This window comes from Euprymna scolopes, chromosome 31 (assembly GCF_053919585.1).
Source record: "Euprymna scolopes isolate OS-2025 chromosome 31, ASM5391958v1, whole genome shotgun sequence".
Lineage (NCBI taxonomy): Eukaryota > Metazoa > Mollusca > Cephalopoda > Sepiida > Sepiolidae > Euprymna > Euprymna scolopes.
In genome coordinates this window covers 68,822,332-68,841,547 of record NC_136512.1, presented here as the reverse complement: position 1 = coordinate 68,841,547, position 19,216 = coordinate 68,822,332, and the positions used below count along the sequence as shown (strand labels likewise).

Genomic DNA, 19,216 nt, shown 5'->3' with positions numbered 1-19,216 from the left:
GATGGTTGACTAGTTCGGAATACTGGGTGTTGTATCTATTGCATAAAGACATAGAAATTTCCAGATTAGTATCTGGGAGTGCATCTAAGAAACCACTGGGATAGCTGCACCCTCAATCTGTTGGATAACAGTAGTGTAGAACCATTTAACTGCCTGTTATCTGTTTATCTATCTATCTATCTACATAGTGAAGAGTAAACAATAGAGAATTCAATGGTCATGTTTTGACATGTATCAAACTTTGTGACTGATCATTTGCACCAGAAGTATCTAATTAGGAAAACGGACATGACCTGTCACATGTCACGTATTCCAGTTTGCGCAAGCTTAGTATTGAGTTGAGTTTGAGATGCTGAGAAAAACGGATGGACTACACGGGTCTCCCCTCAAAACAGAAACATAGAAAATCCTATAAGTCAAGAGTCCATCGATCTCTCCCTTCTGCTCTGACGAATACCTGGGAGTGAATAGAATATATAAAATGCTACGTCTTGGCCCATGTTTTGTGAAGCATCTTCCTTAAAACAGGTCCGGCTCTCCAAGATGGTTGAAGAATCCCCCAGAAGCAACCAGCAGCAGAAACAGGTATGTCCTGTTGCATGTATTATATATTCTGACATGCACACACCAAAACTACAACATGAGTCATGGGCCCGTTAAGATAGGCATTTAGGTACAAGGACAACAGTCCGTTATACCACAAACACAATGTACATACATATGGGCCATTAACTAATCAAAAACATATAAAAATAATTATGATTTAGATAACAGCACACATATATACAGCAAGTCTTTGTTAAGATATGCACCTAAGAGAAGGTTGGTTGGTTGGTTGTTTTTGTTTTACGGCATATCAACCCTTTTCGGGTTATTTAATGCTGAATCCAAAGATTTTGAATAATAATTTTTTTAATAGAATATATTTGTTGTTTTCACGTCGGTTTCTATTTAACCCATAGTTGGGACCCTAACAGGTACTACCACTCCGGGTCAGAGTGGACCTGGGAGCAATGGTAATTAAAGGGTGGCTCCACACTCCCCAAAGCCCACAAGCTGGGGCCTCACCACCGGATATAGTTTAAGGTCATATCCAGGACCCCTAAGAGAAGGAAAACTCTAATATAACACCTGAGGTCTACTGTTTGCTCTGTTCATGGTAAACGTTTGTACTAACTGAATGTAGAAGTAGTTCCAAAAGCTGTGGATGGTTCTACACAAAGTCTTCACCATTATAAACAGATCGTCCTTGTGGTTTTCAGACAACTTAGTTGCTGTATGAAGCTCATCCCTTTTACGTTTGTCGAATCAGCAGAAGCGTCGTTTTTTTTATGTGTGAATCTAATTTCTTTTTATTTATTACCTTTTTTATTTCTTTCGTTTATTTTCCATCCTTCATGTGTTCGTCCAAGAAAACACAACTTACAGATGTCTTATATTATTGTGATCATTCAGGCTAGTATTTTCATCTTGGTTGGTTGATGCAATGGTTAAAGGCACTGACTATCAGTTCTAAGTGACAGTCTAATAGGGGGGAGGTGAAGGTTCAGGTGATAATAACTAAGAATAACATAATAACACTTCTACTCAATCATGGCTGACTGAACAAGAACAAGCGACCACAGTAGTTCAAATAAAGGACTAAGATAAAAAATTCATTATAGGTTCTGAAATTTTATTTGAGTATTCACATGGACAGAACTTCTTTGCAAGGGTTTCCTGTTAATCGAACACATTACTGTTGGACTGCTTCTCTGCAGAATACAACATAGTCATCTTTAAATACAATGTCAAGAAATACTTATAATCATTCCCGATTAGTAAATAAACTTAGTTCATCCATCATTAATCAAATTTAGTATACCCATAGTGTTCTTCATCTTTTGGCTGGCAATCATTCTATCTCATTAATCCTTACACTCGTGGCCTTGATAAGAGGTTACTCAACAGTAACGAAAAGTTGATGGAAGTCTAGAGTTCACCCTGGTTATAAAAAAATACAGGAAAATCTTTCTGCTGTGCGTATGTATCATATTCCAAAAATCATATAAATTGATCAAGTAGTTTTTTTAACTAAGGAAATCAAAATTTATGAGGGAGCGAGATGGTTTTGTCTTGATCTGACATATTATCAATGAAGTAATTACTTCCCTCTGAACAACCTCTCCAGAAGTAAGAGATCAAAATTATCCTTGTAATGACCACGATATACTATTAATCTCTAAAAATCATTAAAAAATGATTTTCTGTATATAAAAAAAACTACTTGATCGATTTATGTGATTTTTTTGGAATATGATATTTTCGTTCCAGGGCGAGTACCTACATCATAAAGATTTTTCTGTATTTTTTGTCTTTCTTTTTTGTTTTTTCTTTTTTTTGTTTTTTTTTAATTAAGTAAAACTCTGGACTTTCACTAAAATGTTTGTAACGATGCACCTAAAAGAAGGTTGCATGTTACATTAGTTGAAATGTGAAAATAACTAAGAATAGTAGTTCAAATAATACAATTTATAAAACCCGATCTGAAAAGTTAGGAAAACAATAATTTCTTTATCGGCTGAGTAAAAAAATAAATAAATAAAAAGGCTGTGTAAAAAATTAATAAATAAAAAGGCTGTGTAAAAAATAAATAAATAAAAAGGTTGTGTAAAAAAATAAATAAGTAAAAAGGTTGTGTAAAAAAATAAATAAATATAAAGGCTGTGTAAAAAAATAAATAAAAAGGTTGTGTAAAAAATAAATAAATAAAAAGGTTGTGTAAAAAATAAATAAATAAAAAGGTTGTGTAAAAAAATAAATAAATAAAAAGGTTGTGTAAAAAAATAAATAAATAAAAAGGTTGTGTAAAAAAATAAATGAATAAAAAGGCTGTGTAAAAAAATAAATAAAAAAGCTGTGTAAAAAAATAAATAAATAAAAAGGTTGTGTAAAAAATAAATAAATAAAAAGGTTGTGTAAAAAATAAATAAATAAAAAGGTTGTGTAAAAAATAAATAAATATAAAGGCTGTGTAAAAAAATAAATAAATAAAAAGGTTGTGTAAAAAATAAATAAATAAAAAGGCTGTGTAAAAAAATAAATAAATAAAAAGGTTGTGTAAAAAAATAAATAAATAAAAAGGTTGTGTAAAAAATAAATAAATAAAAAGGCTGTGTAAAAAAATAAATAAATAAAAAGGTGTAAAAAATAAATAAATAAAAAGGCTGTGTAAAAAAATAAATAAATAAAAAGGCTGTGTAAAAAAATAAATAAATAAAAAGGTTGTGTAAAAAAATAAATAAATAAAAAGGTTGTGTAAAAAATAAATAAATAAAAAGGCTGTGTAAAAAAATAAATAAATAAAAAGGTTGTGTAAAAAAATAAATAAATAAAAAGGTTGTGTAAAAAATAAATAAATAAAAAGGTTGTGTAAAAAATAAATAAATAAAAAGGCTGTGTAAAAAATAAATAAATAAAAATGCTGTGTAAAAAAAATAAATAAATAAAAAGGCTGTGTAAAAAAATAAATAAATAAAAAGGTTGTGTAAAAAAATAAATAAATAAAAAGGTTGTGTAAAAAATAAATAAATAAAAAGGCTGTGTAAAAAATAAATAAAAAGGTTGTGTAAAAAAATAAATAAATATAAAGGCTGTATAAAAAAATAAATAAATATAAAGGAAGTGGAGGCTCTTTTTAAAACTATATCTACCTTAGTATTTCCTTTAATTTTCTATTTTCGAGCGATTGTCGAGACTCCAAAGATATGATCCTCTCATGTCGGACACTATTTTTGTCCTAAACTAACACTCGACACTACTTGTTTTTTAACTGAATAAACGCTTTAAAATAAGTTAAGCCACTAAAAACTTACAAAGTTAGGTAGAAAACGAACACTTAGAAAAATCGATTTTATCTTTTTATTTTTAAAACAACAAGTAAAAATATTTTTAAAAAATATTATTGGGTGTGTAGTCGAGCACTCGGCCACCTGAGCAAATGCACTACACAAGAAAGTCTAAACTAACACAGATCAAGTGAACCACACCAAAATCTGACTATGGAGCGGACCTACATACACACATATCATTTTCAGAGAGCGATTACATAATTATTTCCACAGCCAAACTACGTCGCAGTTCACAATAGCAATATCAGCCAACAAACCCGAAGTCCAAGACTCAAGTTTCGCCCTAATTGGAGCTCATCAGTTAGGCATATCCAAACTCGGGATTCGACACCCAAGCCTCATGCATGCGAGGCGCGTACTCTGCCACATGCGCAAACGTGTATCACACAAGAAAGTTTGTTAACTAACACAGATCAAGCAAAACGCGGCGAAATTCGATTATGGAACGGACCTACTTTGTCTCAAACAAGGGATGTGGTCATCCAACCAAGCTATGACCCAAGCCGATATCTCACAAATAGGAATTTTGTACTCGCTAGGAAGATGCCATCCAATAAGCTAACCTAGCGAGCAATTAGTAATAGAATTTTCAGAATGTGAGAAATTATATAATTATTTTCAGAGTCAAACAACGTGTGTGTGTGTGTGTGTGTGTGTGTGTGTGTGTGTGTGTGTGTGTGTGTGTGTGTGTGTGTGTGTGAGAGAGAGAGAGAGAGAAAAAATCTACATTTTGTAAATATTATATTTTTTATATTGTATATTTTTGGCATCAAGCACCTGGGGATAGCTTAAGTCTATAGAGTGGATGAGGTATTTTGGTAACTAGTTTAAGAAATACATCAAGTGGACGACCCGAAACAGTGAAACACCCTTTTTCCTCTTTTTTTGGACCTGTGCCTAAAAAAAAAAAAAACAATTGGTTTTTATATATATATATTTTTTTTTTTTTCAAAGAATATTTTTATAAAATATTTATTGTAAAAAAGTTGTAATTGTTTTGGAAAAATAAAATCATGGTTTATCTCCCTTACATATGAAATATAATCAGTTGAGTTGCTTCCCTTGAATGTAAGCATTTCAAATCTTAAAATGACATTAATCAACTGTAACTTTTAAAAATAGTTAACAAAATTTTGTATTGTATTTAATGGACTGAGAAAAATATAGAATCTGGACTAAAAGATAGTGTAATATCTGTTATGAATATATATGCACAGCTGTTTTAAAGTTGCCTATCCATCCCACTTCACCCCCATAAGCTTAAAGATATAGAGAAAGTGTAGAGATTGCCATTTTGTAGTAGGATTTGCTGCATAGTATCTATCCTTCTGGGCTTGTTGGATATTAGGGAAACGGGTTACCAAGTTTTGATTAAAAGGACAAACCTTTACAATTTATGTCAATTATATTTTTGCATGATTGTTAATATTTATTGGATTCTGTTTAATTTTCGATTTTTGAGCGATTATTGAGGCTCGACTATAGCTCTAATGAGACTACCAGTTTGTTTTACGTTCTAACTTAACAGGGTTTACACTACCATCATTTTTAAGTAAAAAAAAAAAAAAAAAAATTCTGTAAAGGAAGTTAAAGCACAAAAAACTTATCCAGATGAGTAGCATAGTAAGGTAGTTTAGTGGTAACAATTTTATTTATTTATTTATTTTTTTTTTTAGTTCTTTTTTTCTTATTGTAGCGAAGTTCGAAAATTGTAATATTAAATTTCTAGTGAAACTAACGGTATCTACTGAATTATTATGTCACAGTAATGAACATATCCAAAAATTAAGAAAAACAATAAGTTAGAAAATTAATTATTAATGAAAATAGTTTTCGAAGAGAATTAACGAAAATTGAGTTTTGCAAAAAAAAAAAAAGAAAAAAAAAAACGAAACCGGAGAGTTCTAATTGTAACAGAAAGGGAGGTAAATCTTTTTTGAAAACTGAAAATCTTTGGCCAATTTAGCAAAACTTGATTTTCGCTAATTGTCTTCAAAAACTGTTTTCATTAATAATTAATTTTCTACTATATCGTTTTTCAGAATTTTTGGATATGTTCATAACTGCGACATTACAATTCAGTAGATACCATTGGTTTAATTTGAAATTCAATATTTCAATTTTCTAATTTCACTACAATAACGAAAAAGAACAACTTTTTTGTATATTTATTTATTTTCACATTTTTCTTTTTTGTTTTTTGGCTGTTCCGGAAAATGACTTCTTTATTGAGGCTTTTTATTGTCTTTTTTATCAGGTTATGATTTTGGGAGGCCAATATGGAGCGGCACATCAGTCATAGATGAAACAAATGATGAATTCAGTTACGTCAATCAGCATGAAACGCAGCAAATGGCTATGTGGGATCCGTGTACGTTTCTTTTTTTTTTTATTTGTTTTTAACCTATACTTATATTTATTTTCACAACTTCTGGCTGATGCATTTGTGTTTAATGAATTTCTTGAGCTTCAAGTCATTGTTGAAATAGAAAACGTAGTTCCAAGCAAAAAAAAAAACAAAAAACAAATGGCATCATAAATCCAGTCAGAGAAACTTTTCCAAGCAAAGTTAGGATCAGCGGGACATAATGGTATTCTCGTATCAAGACAGAAAGTTATGATTGGAGAATCCAAAGGATTCGATTTATGGTATTTGTGCAGAATTTGAACCAGACGTAACTAACTAACCGTTCAACTATGCTCGGAATATGACGTCGACCATCAGCTTTTGCTGAGCGTCGCCAATTATCAAAGCTTAACAATGCTACACAAGGAAAATACTGAAGAAAACATTTAAAATCACCAGAAATAAATAAAATATAACGAAAATAAAAAAGAAACAACAACCTACCGTAACAATTTCTGTTTTATTTTTGTAATGTGTTTTTTTTTTAGGTGAAAAAAAATAAGCAAGTTGTATTTCTTTTTCAACTTTTTTTTTGTCAACCAAAATTGAACAAAATTAATTAGATAACCAGTTTTTTTTTGTTTTTCATATTTTTTTAAACAAAAGTTTTAAAAAAGCATTTATGTGTTTTCCATGTATTTTTTTTTATTATTATTATTTTTTTTTTTTTTTAATTTTTAAATTTCTAACTAATGTAAACTAAACTTTTTTTTTTTTTTTTTCATGAACATTTTTTTCTATGGGGCTGGGCAACCGATTTTTTTAAATCAAATCAAATTAAATTAAGACAGCCGGAATATTCCCTTAACATCAGGTAGACTTTTTTACAGTTGCATCAGACGATGTTAAAGTTGCATGAGAAGAGACAGCAAATGTGGAAGAAACTTCGCCAACCCAACCGGGTAACTTTCCGATATATGGTTTAAGATGGAAACAAAAGGATCATTACCAAATTTCTGTCTCCACATAAACTTGAAAAGATAACTGTTGAGAAGCTCCTGGCGTTTGCAACTGACTGTTGATTCAAGGTGGAGATATTCATCTTGTATAAAGTTGTTAGGCACGGACGTTTGAGGGTGTGTTGTTTACTTAATTTAATGATTTTTTTTTTCTTCCTATATTTTCCAAAGATCATCTGCTCCTTTGCTGTGCATTGGTTGGTGTCTTACGTCAGATTACAGTGAAACCCAAGCACATGACAACATGTTCCGAGCAAAGCTGAGCGGCTGATTAGTTACGTCTGGTTCAAATTCTGAACAAGTATGCGATTAATTTTATAAAGCAACTCTGGCATCTAATAAAATCTCTTCTTTAAAAGAGATTGGTTGAAGGTGAATGATACTGCAGCATGTTCCAACTTGGGTAGTGGAGACAAAATGGTATCAACAAAGTCACAGAATTCGTGGAGGCAGTAGTAATTGGACATTTCCTGCCTTTTGAGATTTGCAGCTCTCATTGGCCAGGTTTCATAGCTGTAGAGAAGCATCATCCGAATAAGTGCTTTGTAGTGAAACTCTCTGGAGAGAAAGAGAAAGAATATGTAATTTATTTGTTTAAATTTTCTTTTTAACATCCCCCGTTTCAATATTAAACAAGGTAAAAAAAGATTTACTATTTGTTTTTTTTTGTTTGTTTTGTTTTTTTAATCTGTTTGTTTTAATATTTATTTTTGTTATTCCACTTGTTCAGCTCCGTCGGGCCTGTGTAGCATGAGCGGCAAAAGGAAAATTACATTTGGTGAGGATTTATTCTCAAGTTGTGTTATTCCTCTCACACTCGATTCTCTAAACGACTGCCAGAACTTAAGGTGAGTGTCATTTAAGCACTGTCTACTTTGCTAAAGCAGAAACAATCTGATACTATTTCATGATTAGCAACAAACTAAAACTAAGTATATTCTTTAAAAAAACACTTAATATCGATTTCATTATTGACAATAATATTAAATATCGGAAGTAAAGCTAGAAATTACCCATCGGCAAAGAATTATAAACCTGGTTGCTTATTAGCAATAAGTCAAATCATTAGCAACAAATTATAAACCTACTTGCTTGTTAGCAAAATATGTAAAACCCAGTTGCTTGTTAACAACAGATTATAACCACTTTTTAGCAAAAACTTATAAACCTGTTTGCTAGTTAAAAATAAAATTGGCAATCAATTATAAATTTATTCGCTTGTTAAAAAAAATTAGCAACAAACTATAAATTTATTTGCTTGTTAACAAAAACATTAATTAACAGCAAATTATAAATCTGTTTGCTTGTTAACAAAAATTAATTAGCAACAAATTATAAATCTATTTGCTTGTTAACAAAAATTAATTAGCAACAAATTATAAATCTATTTCCTTGTTAACAAAAATTAATTAGTAACAAATTATAAATCTATTTGCTTGTTAACAAAAATTAATTAGCAACAAATTATAAATCTATTTCCTTGTTAACAAAAATTAATTAGCAACAAATTATAAATCGATTTGCTTGTTAACAAAAACATTAATTAGCAACAAATTATAAATCTATTTGCTTGTTAACAAAAATTAATTAGTAACAAATTATAAATCTATTTGCTTGTTAACAAAAATTAATTAGCAACAAATTATAAATCTATTTGCTTGTTAACAAAAATTAATTAGCAACAAATTATAAATCTATTTGCTTGTTAACAAAAATTAGCAACAAATTATAAATCTATTTGCTTGTTAACAAAAATTAATTAGCAACAAATTATAAATCTATTTGCTTGTTAACAAAAATTAATTAGCAACAAATTATAAATCTATTTGCTTGTTAACAAAAATTAATTAGCAACAAATTATAAATCTATTTGCTTGTTAACAAAAATTAATTAGCAACAAATTATAAATCTATTTGCTTGTTAACAAAAATTAATTAGCAACAAATTATAAATTTATTTGCTTGTTAACAAAAATTAATTAGCAACAAATTATAAATCGATTTGCTTGTTAGCAAAAATTAATTAGCAACAAATTATAAATTTATTTGCTCGTAAACAAAAAATTAATTAGAAACAAGTTATAAATCTATTTGCTTGTTAATTGTTGGAGACGCCCCTCCATGGGATTAATGGACTATCTCATGACATCACTTCCTCTGGTGACGTCACTTCTGTTAACAAGTACCGGTGCCCGCAGTCAGAGATTGGTATGCGGCCAAGGAGGTTGTGCGCAAACGCTCTACAGTTGAAGAATGGTATTGCTCAACCAGTATTGCTTGTAATATATGTGAATACATGTTCGTTTCTAAAAGTTCTGTGTTTCCTTCGTTTTATTACCATTTAACACCATAATAACTGGCAATGTTTCATACGGGTTAACTTCACAAAAAAGGAAAAGAATGAAATTAATCTGACTTCAAAATAACTGCGGATTTACAAGCTAAGAATTCAGCTGGAAATTACGTTCTAAAAACAAAATTCTAAAAACAAAAAAAAAAGAAAACAAACACATGGCAAAGCGCTCGACTCAATTGTAAGTTAATCTTTTTGTCTTTATATTTAAATTGAAAAGAACTGTACTAAACGCATTTTTGTAAATGCCTTAAAAATTAATTTGGTTGCTTATTAAAAGAAGGGAAAAAAAAGAGAAAGTTTACTGAGCCATTGGTGATAAACCCTAAAAGGAAGAGGCACTGACAGCTTTTATGAACAAAAAGCTTTGGAGGGGGGTGTTGGAGACGGTCCTCCATGGGATTAATGGACTATCTCATGACGTTACTTCCTCTGGTGACGTCACTTCCAGTAATAAATACCGGTGCCCGGCAGGCAGAGATTGGCACGCAGTCAAGGAGGTCGTGTGCAAATACTCTACAGTTGAGGAATGGTATTGCTCAACCCGCTTTGCTTTTAATATATGTGAATACATGTTCGTTCCTAAAAGTCCTGTGTTTCCTTCATTTTATTACCATTTAACACCATAACATTAACAAAAGTTTATTAGCAACAAATTATAAATCTATTTGCTTGGTAAAAAAAATTAATTAGCAACAAATTATAAATTTATTTGCTTGTTAACAAAAATTAATTAGCAACAAATTATAAATCTATTTGCTTGTTAAAAAAATTAATTAGCAACAAATTATAAATTTATTTGCTTGCTAACAAAAAGATTAATTAGCAACAAATTATAAATCTGTTTGTTAACAAAAATTAATCAGCAACAAAGTATAAATCCATTTGTTCATTAAAAAAATTAATTAGCAACAAATTATAAATCTGTTTGTTAACAAAAAGTTAATTAGCAACAAATTATAAATCTATTTGCTTGTAAACAAAAATAAATTTATAAGTTGTTGCTAATTAATCTGCTTGTTAACAAAAAATTAATTACTAACAAATTATACACCTGGTTTTTTAACAAAACATTCATTAGCAGCAAATTATAGGTTTAGTTACTTGTTAGCAAAATTTTTTAATTGCTCTGTTTGTTAGAAAAAAAATCAGTAAACCCTAATAAAAATTTATTAGCAACAACGCCTAACTGCTTGTTATCAAAATATTTCTCATTAGTAACAAATTGGAAACCTATTTCTTTGTTAGTAACAAATTCTAAATGTAATTGCTCCATAGCAACAATCTTAGTAGCAACAAATTATGAAGTTAGTAAACTCATAATCAAGGAATCCATCATTAGTAACAAATAATTAAAAAGTAAAATCCCCCCCCCTCCAAATATTCAAACAAATAATGACATAAAGGTTTTCGAAATTGGTGCATGTTTTTAAAATGTTTCATTTTCATCCGCAGGAAGTGGCTTTTGTACCAGCTAAGTGTTTTGATGCCTTCTGATAGAATCGGTCGCTATGGAAGCAACAATGCCAATATCAGTTCTGACTGGATACAAGTCATAAGGTGGGAGAAATTTCATCTCAATTGTCCTTGTTAATTTCAATAGAAATTCTTGGTAAACGAAATGAAGATGAAACAAACAAAATAAAGACCAAACTCTTGTGAGATGGAAGATTAATCTTGTCAGTTGCTAGTCAAGCTAACTAGGGTTATGACAACAGCATATTCTTTTCTTTGTTTTGATTTTCAGGTATATATCCGTTGATATTTTATATGTTTTTATGTAGAGTGATGTGATCCTCGGTTGATTAATTGTGTCGGATATATACTCAAGAGTAAAACCAATGAAAAGAATATGCTGTTGTCATAGCTCTACTCATACCATTTCAGTAAGTGTGACCTCCGACCTTCTTCATGTGCTTCTTGTTGAACTCAAGGATCTGTACAGAATGTTGAACAGAAACCCTTTATTTAATCTACAGGAGTAACCTGTTCTCATTTTGTTGAAATGATAAAAAAAAAAATGAAACTGCGGCACTAACCCTAATATGAGTTTAATCAGCTTCCTCCGAAGGATGAAGTTTCATGGGAGTATGAAATTCACAAGCGATTTCCAGTCACATGTATATCCCCATTAAGGGAGATGATGTTAGGTTTTTGCAACTCTTTGCAGTGAGGTGTCAACGTCCTCCTACATACAGCACTTGGTATTCCAAAATTGGTCACCCATCTAGTACTGACCAGGCTCAGTGTTGCTTAACTTTGGTGATCTAACAAGAACAGGTGTTTTAACGTGATTATGCCATGATTGAGTAGAATTCTCAAGTAATTTGAAATTGTATTCTTAGTATCGTGTGTACTTAGGATTGGACCTTCAGAAGACAGTCACTTAGAACTGATTATTACTAAGAACTTTTATCTGTTGTGCCACAGGTCCAAGTACAATAAGACAGATCTGAAGAAGGTCGGAGATTACATCGATCAAAAAACATTTTGACAATAACATTCAAGATGAGAGAAGTAGTCCAAATAATCCAAAAAGTCCTCATCTCAGAAATTCTGGGTAGTTTTTTTTGTTTATATCCGTTAGAAGCGCTGAGTGAAATTTGGAGAATAAAATACGTGTTGAATATGTTTGAAGCCAAAACTGCAACGTGAAATTTTTTATATAAAATAAACGAGTGTTTATTTTTAAAGAAATATATTTCGGAGTAAAACAAAGCTTCTTTCTTAGAACTGCACGCCTGTGGAACTCTATTCCGTCTGCCTGCTTCCCACCTGACTACAACTTGGATGTCTTCAAGTCCAACGTTAAAAAATTCCTAATGAACCGCCCTCTTAAGTAAACGCTTCATCAAATCTCCACACTAACGTAATGTACTTGCAATAACCCTTATCCTGAGTGGCTTCCGGGCCTTGATAAGTGATGATCACTGTGTAAAAAAAACAAAAAACTCCTTTATCAATCTTTTTTTTTTTTCTTTATCTTCGCCATGATGTCGAGTGGAAGAAAGTTTGAGTCCACGAGATGTTGTTAACTGCAAGGTTTTTATGAAGTTGGATAGGTGATGTGTGGTGTCGCGCGGTTTGAAAATCTGGGTAGTTTTTTTTTTTGCTTATATCTGTTAGAAGTGCTGAGTGAAATTTGAAGAATAAAATATGCATTGAATACGTTTGAAGCTAAAACTGCAACGCAAAATTTTTTTCAAATGTATTCAATACAAAATTTTTTTCAATTTTTCGTTGCAGTTTTGGTTTCAAACGTATTCAATACGTATTTTATTCTTATATTCGTGTTCATTTGTTTTCATTTTATTTTATTTTATAAGGGAAAGTCTCAGCGATCGATACCCTGAAATTGTTCCTATGCCAGAATTCAATATTACAAATACAACCATTAATGATAACAGCAGCAGTAGTGGAATACCTCCAACCACGACGAATACACCTACCACCCAAGCGACCAACCAAAGTCTCTTCTCAAATACAACATGTACACAAGTGCCAGCTGGAATAGTTCTCGATATCATGTATGCAAAGACGGGACTTGTGTATGGTGCCCCATTCCGGGAGATCATTGGAGCAAAAGTCACGTAAGAAACAATTGCAGATTTCCTTTTTTGTTTTTAATCAGTAAAAGTTGGCTTAATTTTGAGGGGTTATTTTGCATGCTCCACACTTGTTCGAATTACCTATCAGACCAAGTGAAGCTGCTTAGTGGACCTCGTTTTTATAACCTTTGGTAAAAGTGAAAAAAAACTTACACCAAAGTCTTTATTTTCAGCTGGAGTGAAAATTAAAAAAATTCCCCAGAATCATAAGGTATTAAAGTTCCACTTTTAAAAAAAACGTCAGAAAACGTTTACAGCGTGGAACGATAAAATTATTGCCCTAGAAAAGATGACATGATTCCATTTCCAGTGAATAAAAACCGGTTTTATTTTTCTGTTGCAGGCCATCTACTAGTTGGCCAGTTGTGTACAAATCCAAAGAACGATAGGTGTTTTCTATCATGCCTGAAAGTGACATAATGTTTAATAAGTGAGATCGACGATGCACTGCTGTACAACTCATGCTCTCTACTGATCCAAGTTATGACAACAGGACCATTGCCAGCACCCTCAAAATGCATCGCTGGATTGCCATGAATAACATGAATGTACCCAGGGTGATGAAAACAAAGTTTCCAGCCACAATTATGGTCTTTGTTGTGGTTTCAAGTGAGGGGCACATCATGCCGCCTCACATCTTCGGAATCGGTTTGAAAGTCAACACCAAAATGTACCTGGATGTACTGAAGTGTGTGGTGATCGCCTGGTGCAATCAGGTGGCCGCTGGCAGATCCGGAGTGTGGCAGCAGGACTTTGCGCCAGCCCGCAAGTCCAAAGAGATCCAGGTTTGGCTCCAGAAGGAGTGCTATGACTTTGTGTCTTTCTCTCACTGACCCCTTCCTCCCCCAATCTGAACTCACTGGACTACTTCGTTTGGTCATACATTGAGAACATCACCAACATGACCTCCCACAACACCAAAGTCAGCTTGATCAACAAGTATTTGCTGAGTTCCTGCCAGCGCTCGTGGAAAAGACATGCTCTCAGTTCTGGACCCATATTGAGGTAGTGATTGAGGCTGAAGACGGCTACATTGAATAGGTGTCAGCTCTGCTCCATAATCAAGTGACCTGATTTGATTTATTCAATAAAAGTTTAAAAATAAAGCTGTAGTGTTGTTTTCTTTAGGGCAACACTTTTATTGTTCCACCCTGTATCTCCTGTGTCTCAGGAACTAATAGATGTTCGTTTGTAAATTGAAGTGAAACACCTAAGCTATCATATCATGTTCTTTTCAACACTGGTGATAGTTGTGATGTAATAATAATTATTGTGATAGTGGTAATGTAATGATAATTATTGTGATAGTTGTGATGTAATGATAATTATTGTGATAGTTGTGATGTAATGATAATTATTGTGATAGTGGTAATGTAATGATAATTATTGTGATAGTTGTGATGTAATGATAATTATTGTGATAGTTGTGATGTAATGATAATTATTGTGATAGTAGTGATGTAATGATAATTATTGTGATAGTTGTGATGTAATGATAATTATTGTGATAGTTGTAATGTAATGATAATTATTGTGATAGTTGTGATGTAATGATAATTATTGTGATAGTTGTGATGTAATGATAATTATTGTGATAGTTGTGATGTAATGATAACTATTGTGATAGTGGTAATGTAATGATAATTATTGTGATAGTTGTGATGTAATGATAATTATTGTGATAGTTGTGATGTAATGATAATTATTGTGATAGTGGTAATGTAATGATAATTATTGTGATAGTTGTGATGTAATAATAATTATTGTGATAGTGGTAATGTAATGATAATTATTGTGATAGTTGTGATGTAATGATAATTATTGTGATAGTTGTGATGTAATGATAATTATTGTGATAGTGGTAATGTAATGATAATTATTGTGATAGTTGTGATGTAATGATAATTATTGTGATAGTTGTGATGTAATAATAATTATTGTGATAGTTGTGATGTAATGATAATTATTGTGATAGTTGTGATGTAATGATAATTATTGTGATAGTTGTGATGTAATGATAATTATTGTGATAGTTGTGATGTAATGATAATTATTGTGATAGTTGTGATGTAATGATAATTATTGTGATAGTTGTGATGTAGTGATAATTATTGTGATAGTTGTGATGTAATGATAATTATTGTGATAGTGGTAATGTAATGATAATTATTGTGATAGTTGTGATGTAATGATAATTATTGTGATAGTGGTAATGTAATGATAATTATTGTGATAGTTGTGATGTAATGATAATTATTGTGATAGTGGTAATGTAATGATAATTATTGTGATAGTTGTGATGTAATGATAATTATTGTGATAGTGGTAATGTAATGATAATTATTGTGATAGTTGTGATGTAATGATAATTATTGTGATAGTTGTGATGTAATGATAATTATTGTGATAGTTGTGATGTAATGATAATTATTGTGATAGTTGTGATGTAATGATAATTATTGTGATAGTTGTGATGTAATGATAATTATTGTGATAGTTGTGATGTAATGATAATTATTGTGAGAATAATGACAATGAAATGTGTTATTATTGCCTGTAAATATAGTGATAAAGTTTAATAATGTTGTACGGTATAATCACGTTTGACACACCGGTTCAGATCACCAAAGTTAAGCAATGATGAGCCTGGCCAGTATCAGATGGGTGACCATTTGGGACTTGCAGGTGCTGTATGTGCTCTCCGCTTATCTCGGCATTGTTTCCAGTTGTCCTGGACTTCTCTTTGCCACTGGACTCAAGCAATGCCGATTCAGGAGAGGTGTGGTTGGAGATTGCGCAACACTTGTCACACAATTACATGCGCAGCTGCCCCTACAGGGGGCATCCTTTTGTCTTTCAAGACTGAACGGTGGCATCTAATCTATAAATATAAAAGCGAAAATGTATGTATGGATGTGTGTTCGCTTTTTCTGTGTGTCTACAAAAGGCTTTTTTCAGAGAAGCGGTCGGTCGATTCAAAACTTTTTAAAAATTTTTATATCACATATAAATCGTAATATCTCACAGTTAACAACGAAGCTCGCCTGTCTATTTAATTTGCTTGATTACGGGAAGATAAATATTCAACATTTGTCGCTCGCCGCATGTGGGTTAGTCTTTTTCCTATAATATCTTGGGGGAAAAAAAAGCGTTCAGCAGTAAATACTATCCCGCAGTCAAACTTGACCTCATTAACTCATTAAAACGGGCACCTGCCAAATCCAAATAGTTAAATAAATTCAAACGTCTTTCTGTTAGCATCTCTTGGTGGGGCAATGATTAACGTCGCACTTTTTTTTTTTCACACTTTAATTTACGACTTTGCCTCAACAGTTCGGGTTCGATCCTCATACTTACTTTTTTTTTTTAACCCGCCACCACACACCTCCAAACACCTGGTCAACGCCGGGTACCCCTCGCTAGTGTTTAATAAAGTTAACAAAATAAGACGAACAATATTTCACTGCACTTACATTGCTTCTTAGTCATTCTGCAGCGATGTTCGTATCAACATAATCCATGAATGTATTGTAATTATCTAAAGCATCAAATGTCATCAAATTCTTCGCTGACAGCCGCAGTTGCCTGTGAGATCAGGTTTTCTTCTATGTCTTGACAAAAGGCACTTTGTTTATCTAAAACACCACAGAGATAAGAAGCATGTTCAGGAGATAGAAAGGTGAGCAGAGTATCTACAGCAGTCAGCAGTGGGACATAGAGATAAAAGTTGCCTTCACGAATATTGGATTTTGTCCATTAACCAATCATAAGTTTTTGAAAACATAATTGATGAAGCTAAGAGACGATTGCTAAACCGTAATTGTTAAAACACGTGTTAATCTTCTAAATAGCTATTCCTAATTCCCATTAACAAGATGCTATTTTTAAGTTTCATAAATTAGTTTTAAATATATTTATTAACTGGTATAAGATAAAAACAATTATATTTTAAAAATTAATCCACATTAAATCAAAACGACATTATTATCTATAATATAAATCTCACCTGTCTGTTTAAATGTATGTATGTATGTATGTCTCTCAAAAACTTTCGACAGAGGTGACGGATTTTCACAAGATCAGTATTATTTTGAAGCTCGACCCTTAGGACAACAAATATCGAAACATTGGCCAAAAACATTAATTTCTTCACCCTCAACTGGACACTTTTCTATAAGGAGGGATCACTTTTTTCGCTATTATTTTCAAAAGTCATCGCCTATTTTCGATTGTCTAGCCTTAACCTATGTCACTTCCGGTTTGTTGATGGGCACAACAGCTAACGCGTCACTTTTTTTTTTTTTCCACATTCTTTTCCTCCTTCGTGGTACAGATTAGAGCCTGCCTGCTACCATTTATTTTTTTGTGCTCGCAATTTTCCTTCTTTTTTTTTTTTGCTCAATCAACACCCTTACACACACACCTCTACTTTCTTTTCCCCCTTTCCTTCACATCACAGGTTCGAGCCTACCTGCCTAATACAACTTTTTTTTTTTTTGCTCAACACACACAAACACCTGGGCAACGCTGGGCACCAAGCCTAGTATATTGTATATATCAGTGTGTCATCATTTTTTTTTTTTTTAACACAGCAGAAATACAACAATTGTAATTTATTTTATTAATTCAATTACATTATGATGACAAAAACTGACTTCTATGGCCTTTGCAGAACTCTGAGTTTGACATGCTTGCTCTAGCAGGACTAAGATTAGGTGAATATGGTAACCACGACTGTCCAACTTTTTTTTTGTTTTATGGAAGTCAACCCAGACAAGATATGAAGCCACTTAAGCTAACAAAAGCAAAAGATGATTATCGCAAAGATAAGTAATGCTTATTGACATTAGTTTTGAAAAGACAAAACTATTAAATAGGAGGAAAACAGTCTGTATAAAGAAAGTTCCAAAAAAGTGATAATATAAGTGTGAACACGAAATGCTTTAGAAAGTTTGTAGAAAAGGGAGAGGATGAGGTGCAATTTGAATGAATGTCAAAACGCAACTCGTTTTAATAGCCACTTTCTTTCTCTGGTCTGTTTAGTTTACTAACTCCACTTTTAAAAGCAAATAAAGAGTTTTCACATGTTGTCCATAAATCATAATTTTCAGCCAATGAGAATGAGCCTTGATTGTTTTAAAGCTAAAATGTAACCATCTTGTCACAAAGTTGGAAATCTCAATAAAAGCAGAACAAATGAACTAATGAAAGCAGATCCAGGCTGACAGACATCGAAAGAGAACATCCTCCTACCCCGCCCTGCCCTGCCCCGCCCTGCCTCACGCCTTTGGCCGATAAAAGCAAAATGTAAAGAAACACTTCAGACTCACATGCAAGCTTCATCATCTTATACACACATCTCTCTGCACTAATGACTCAGGGAAACAACAAGATTCAGACCAACAGAAACGAATTGCTACCCACCCACACGCACTAACATAATAAAAGTAGACCCACACATTGCCACACTATCTAGTGCTCACACATGTTTACACTGTTGCAATATTTTTTATATAACTGAAAGGGTATGAGTCAAAAAAAATTGGAAGGTTCTATTTATGGACAAGGACAATAAGAATTGACCAATCAAATGTGGCTACGCTCTCCTACCACCCAATCAGAAACCGGAACCATTTCATAAAGCATACTCGATATTTCAGAATCCCACACATACTTTTCGTACTTCACACAAGAAGGAACTCTATTCATCTCAGAACTTCTACAAATTGGCTACCCACCGGAATCTCTGTTCTTCGTCTCAGATCTGGTCCCCCCTCGCCAATCTTTCACGATAAATACCCGTCTAGCTGAAACCACTGTCAATAATTTTCCCCACTCTTTATTTGTGCCATGAACAAAGCTTCTTTCTTAGAAGTGAACGCCTGTGGAACTCACTTCCGTTTGCCTGTTTCCCACCTGACTACAACTTGAATATCTTCAAGTCCAACATAAACAAATTCCTGATGAACCACCTCCTTAAGTAAGATACTTTATTAAAT

The 19,216-nt window shown here is 32.2% G+C and overlaps 1 protein-coding gene across 1 annotated transcript in view; it reads left to right on the top strand.

Moving 5' to 3' along the window:
* Nucleotides 1-19,216, top strand: part of LOC145255806 (uncharacterized) — a 654,582-nt gene that overhangs the window by 629,391 nt on the left and 5,975 nt on the right. Inside the window, exons 16-19 of the mRNA XM_080114494.1 lie at nt 6,148-6,261; nt 7,987-8,104; nt 11,065-11,169; nt 12,936-13,199. Coding sequence (XP_079970620.1) covers nt 6,148-6,261; nt 7,987-8,104; nt 11,065-11,169; nt 12,936-13,199 — 601 coding nt within the window. The remainder of the gene's footprint in view (nt 1-6,147; nt 6,262-7,986; nt 8,105-11,064; nt 11,170-12,935; nt 13,200-19,216) is intronic.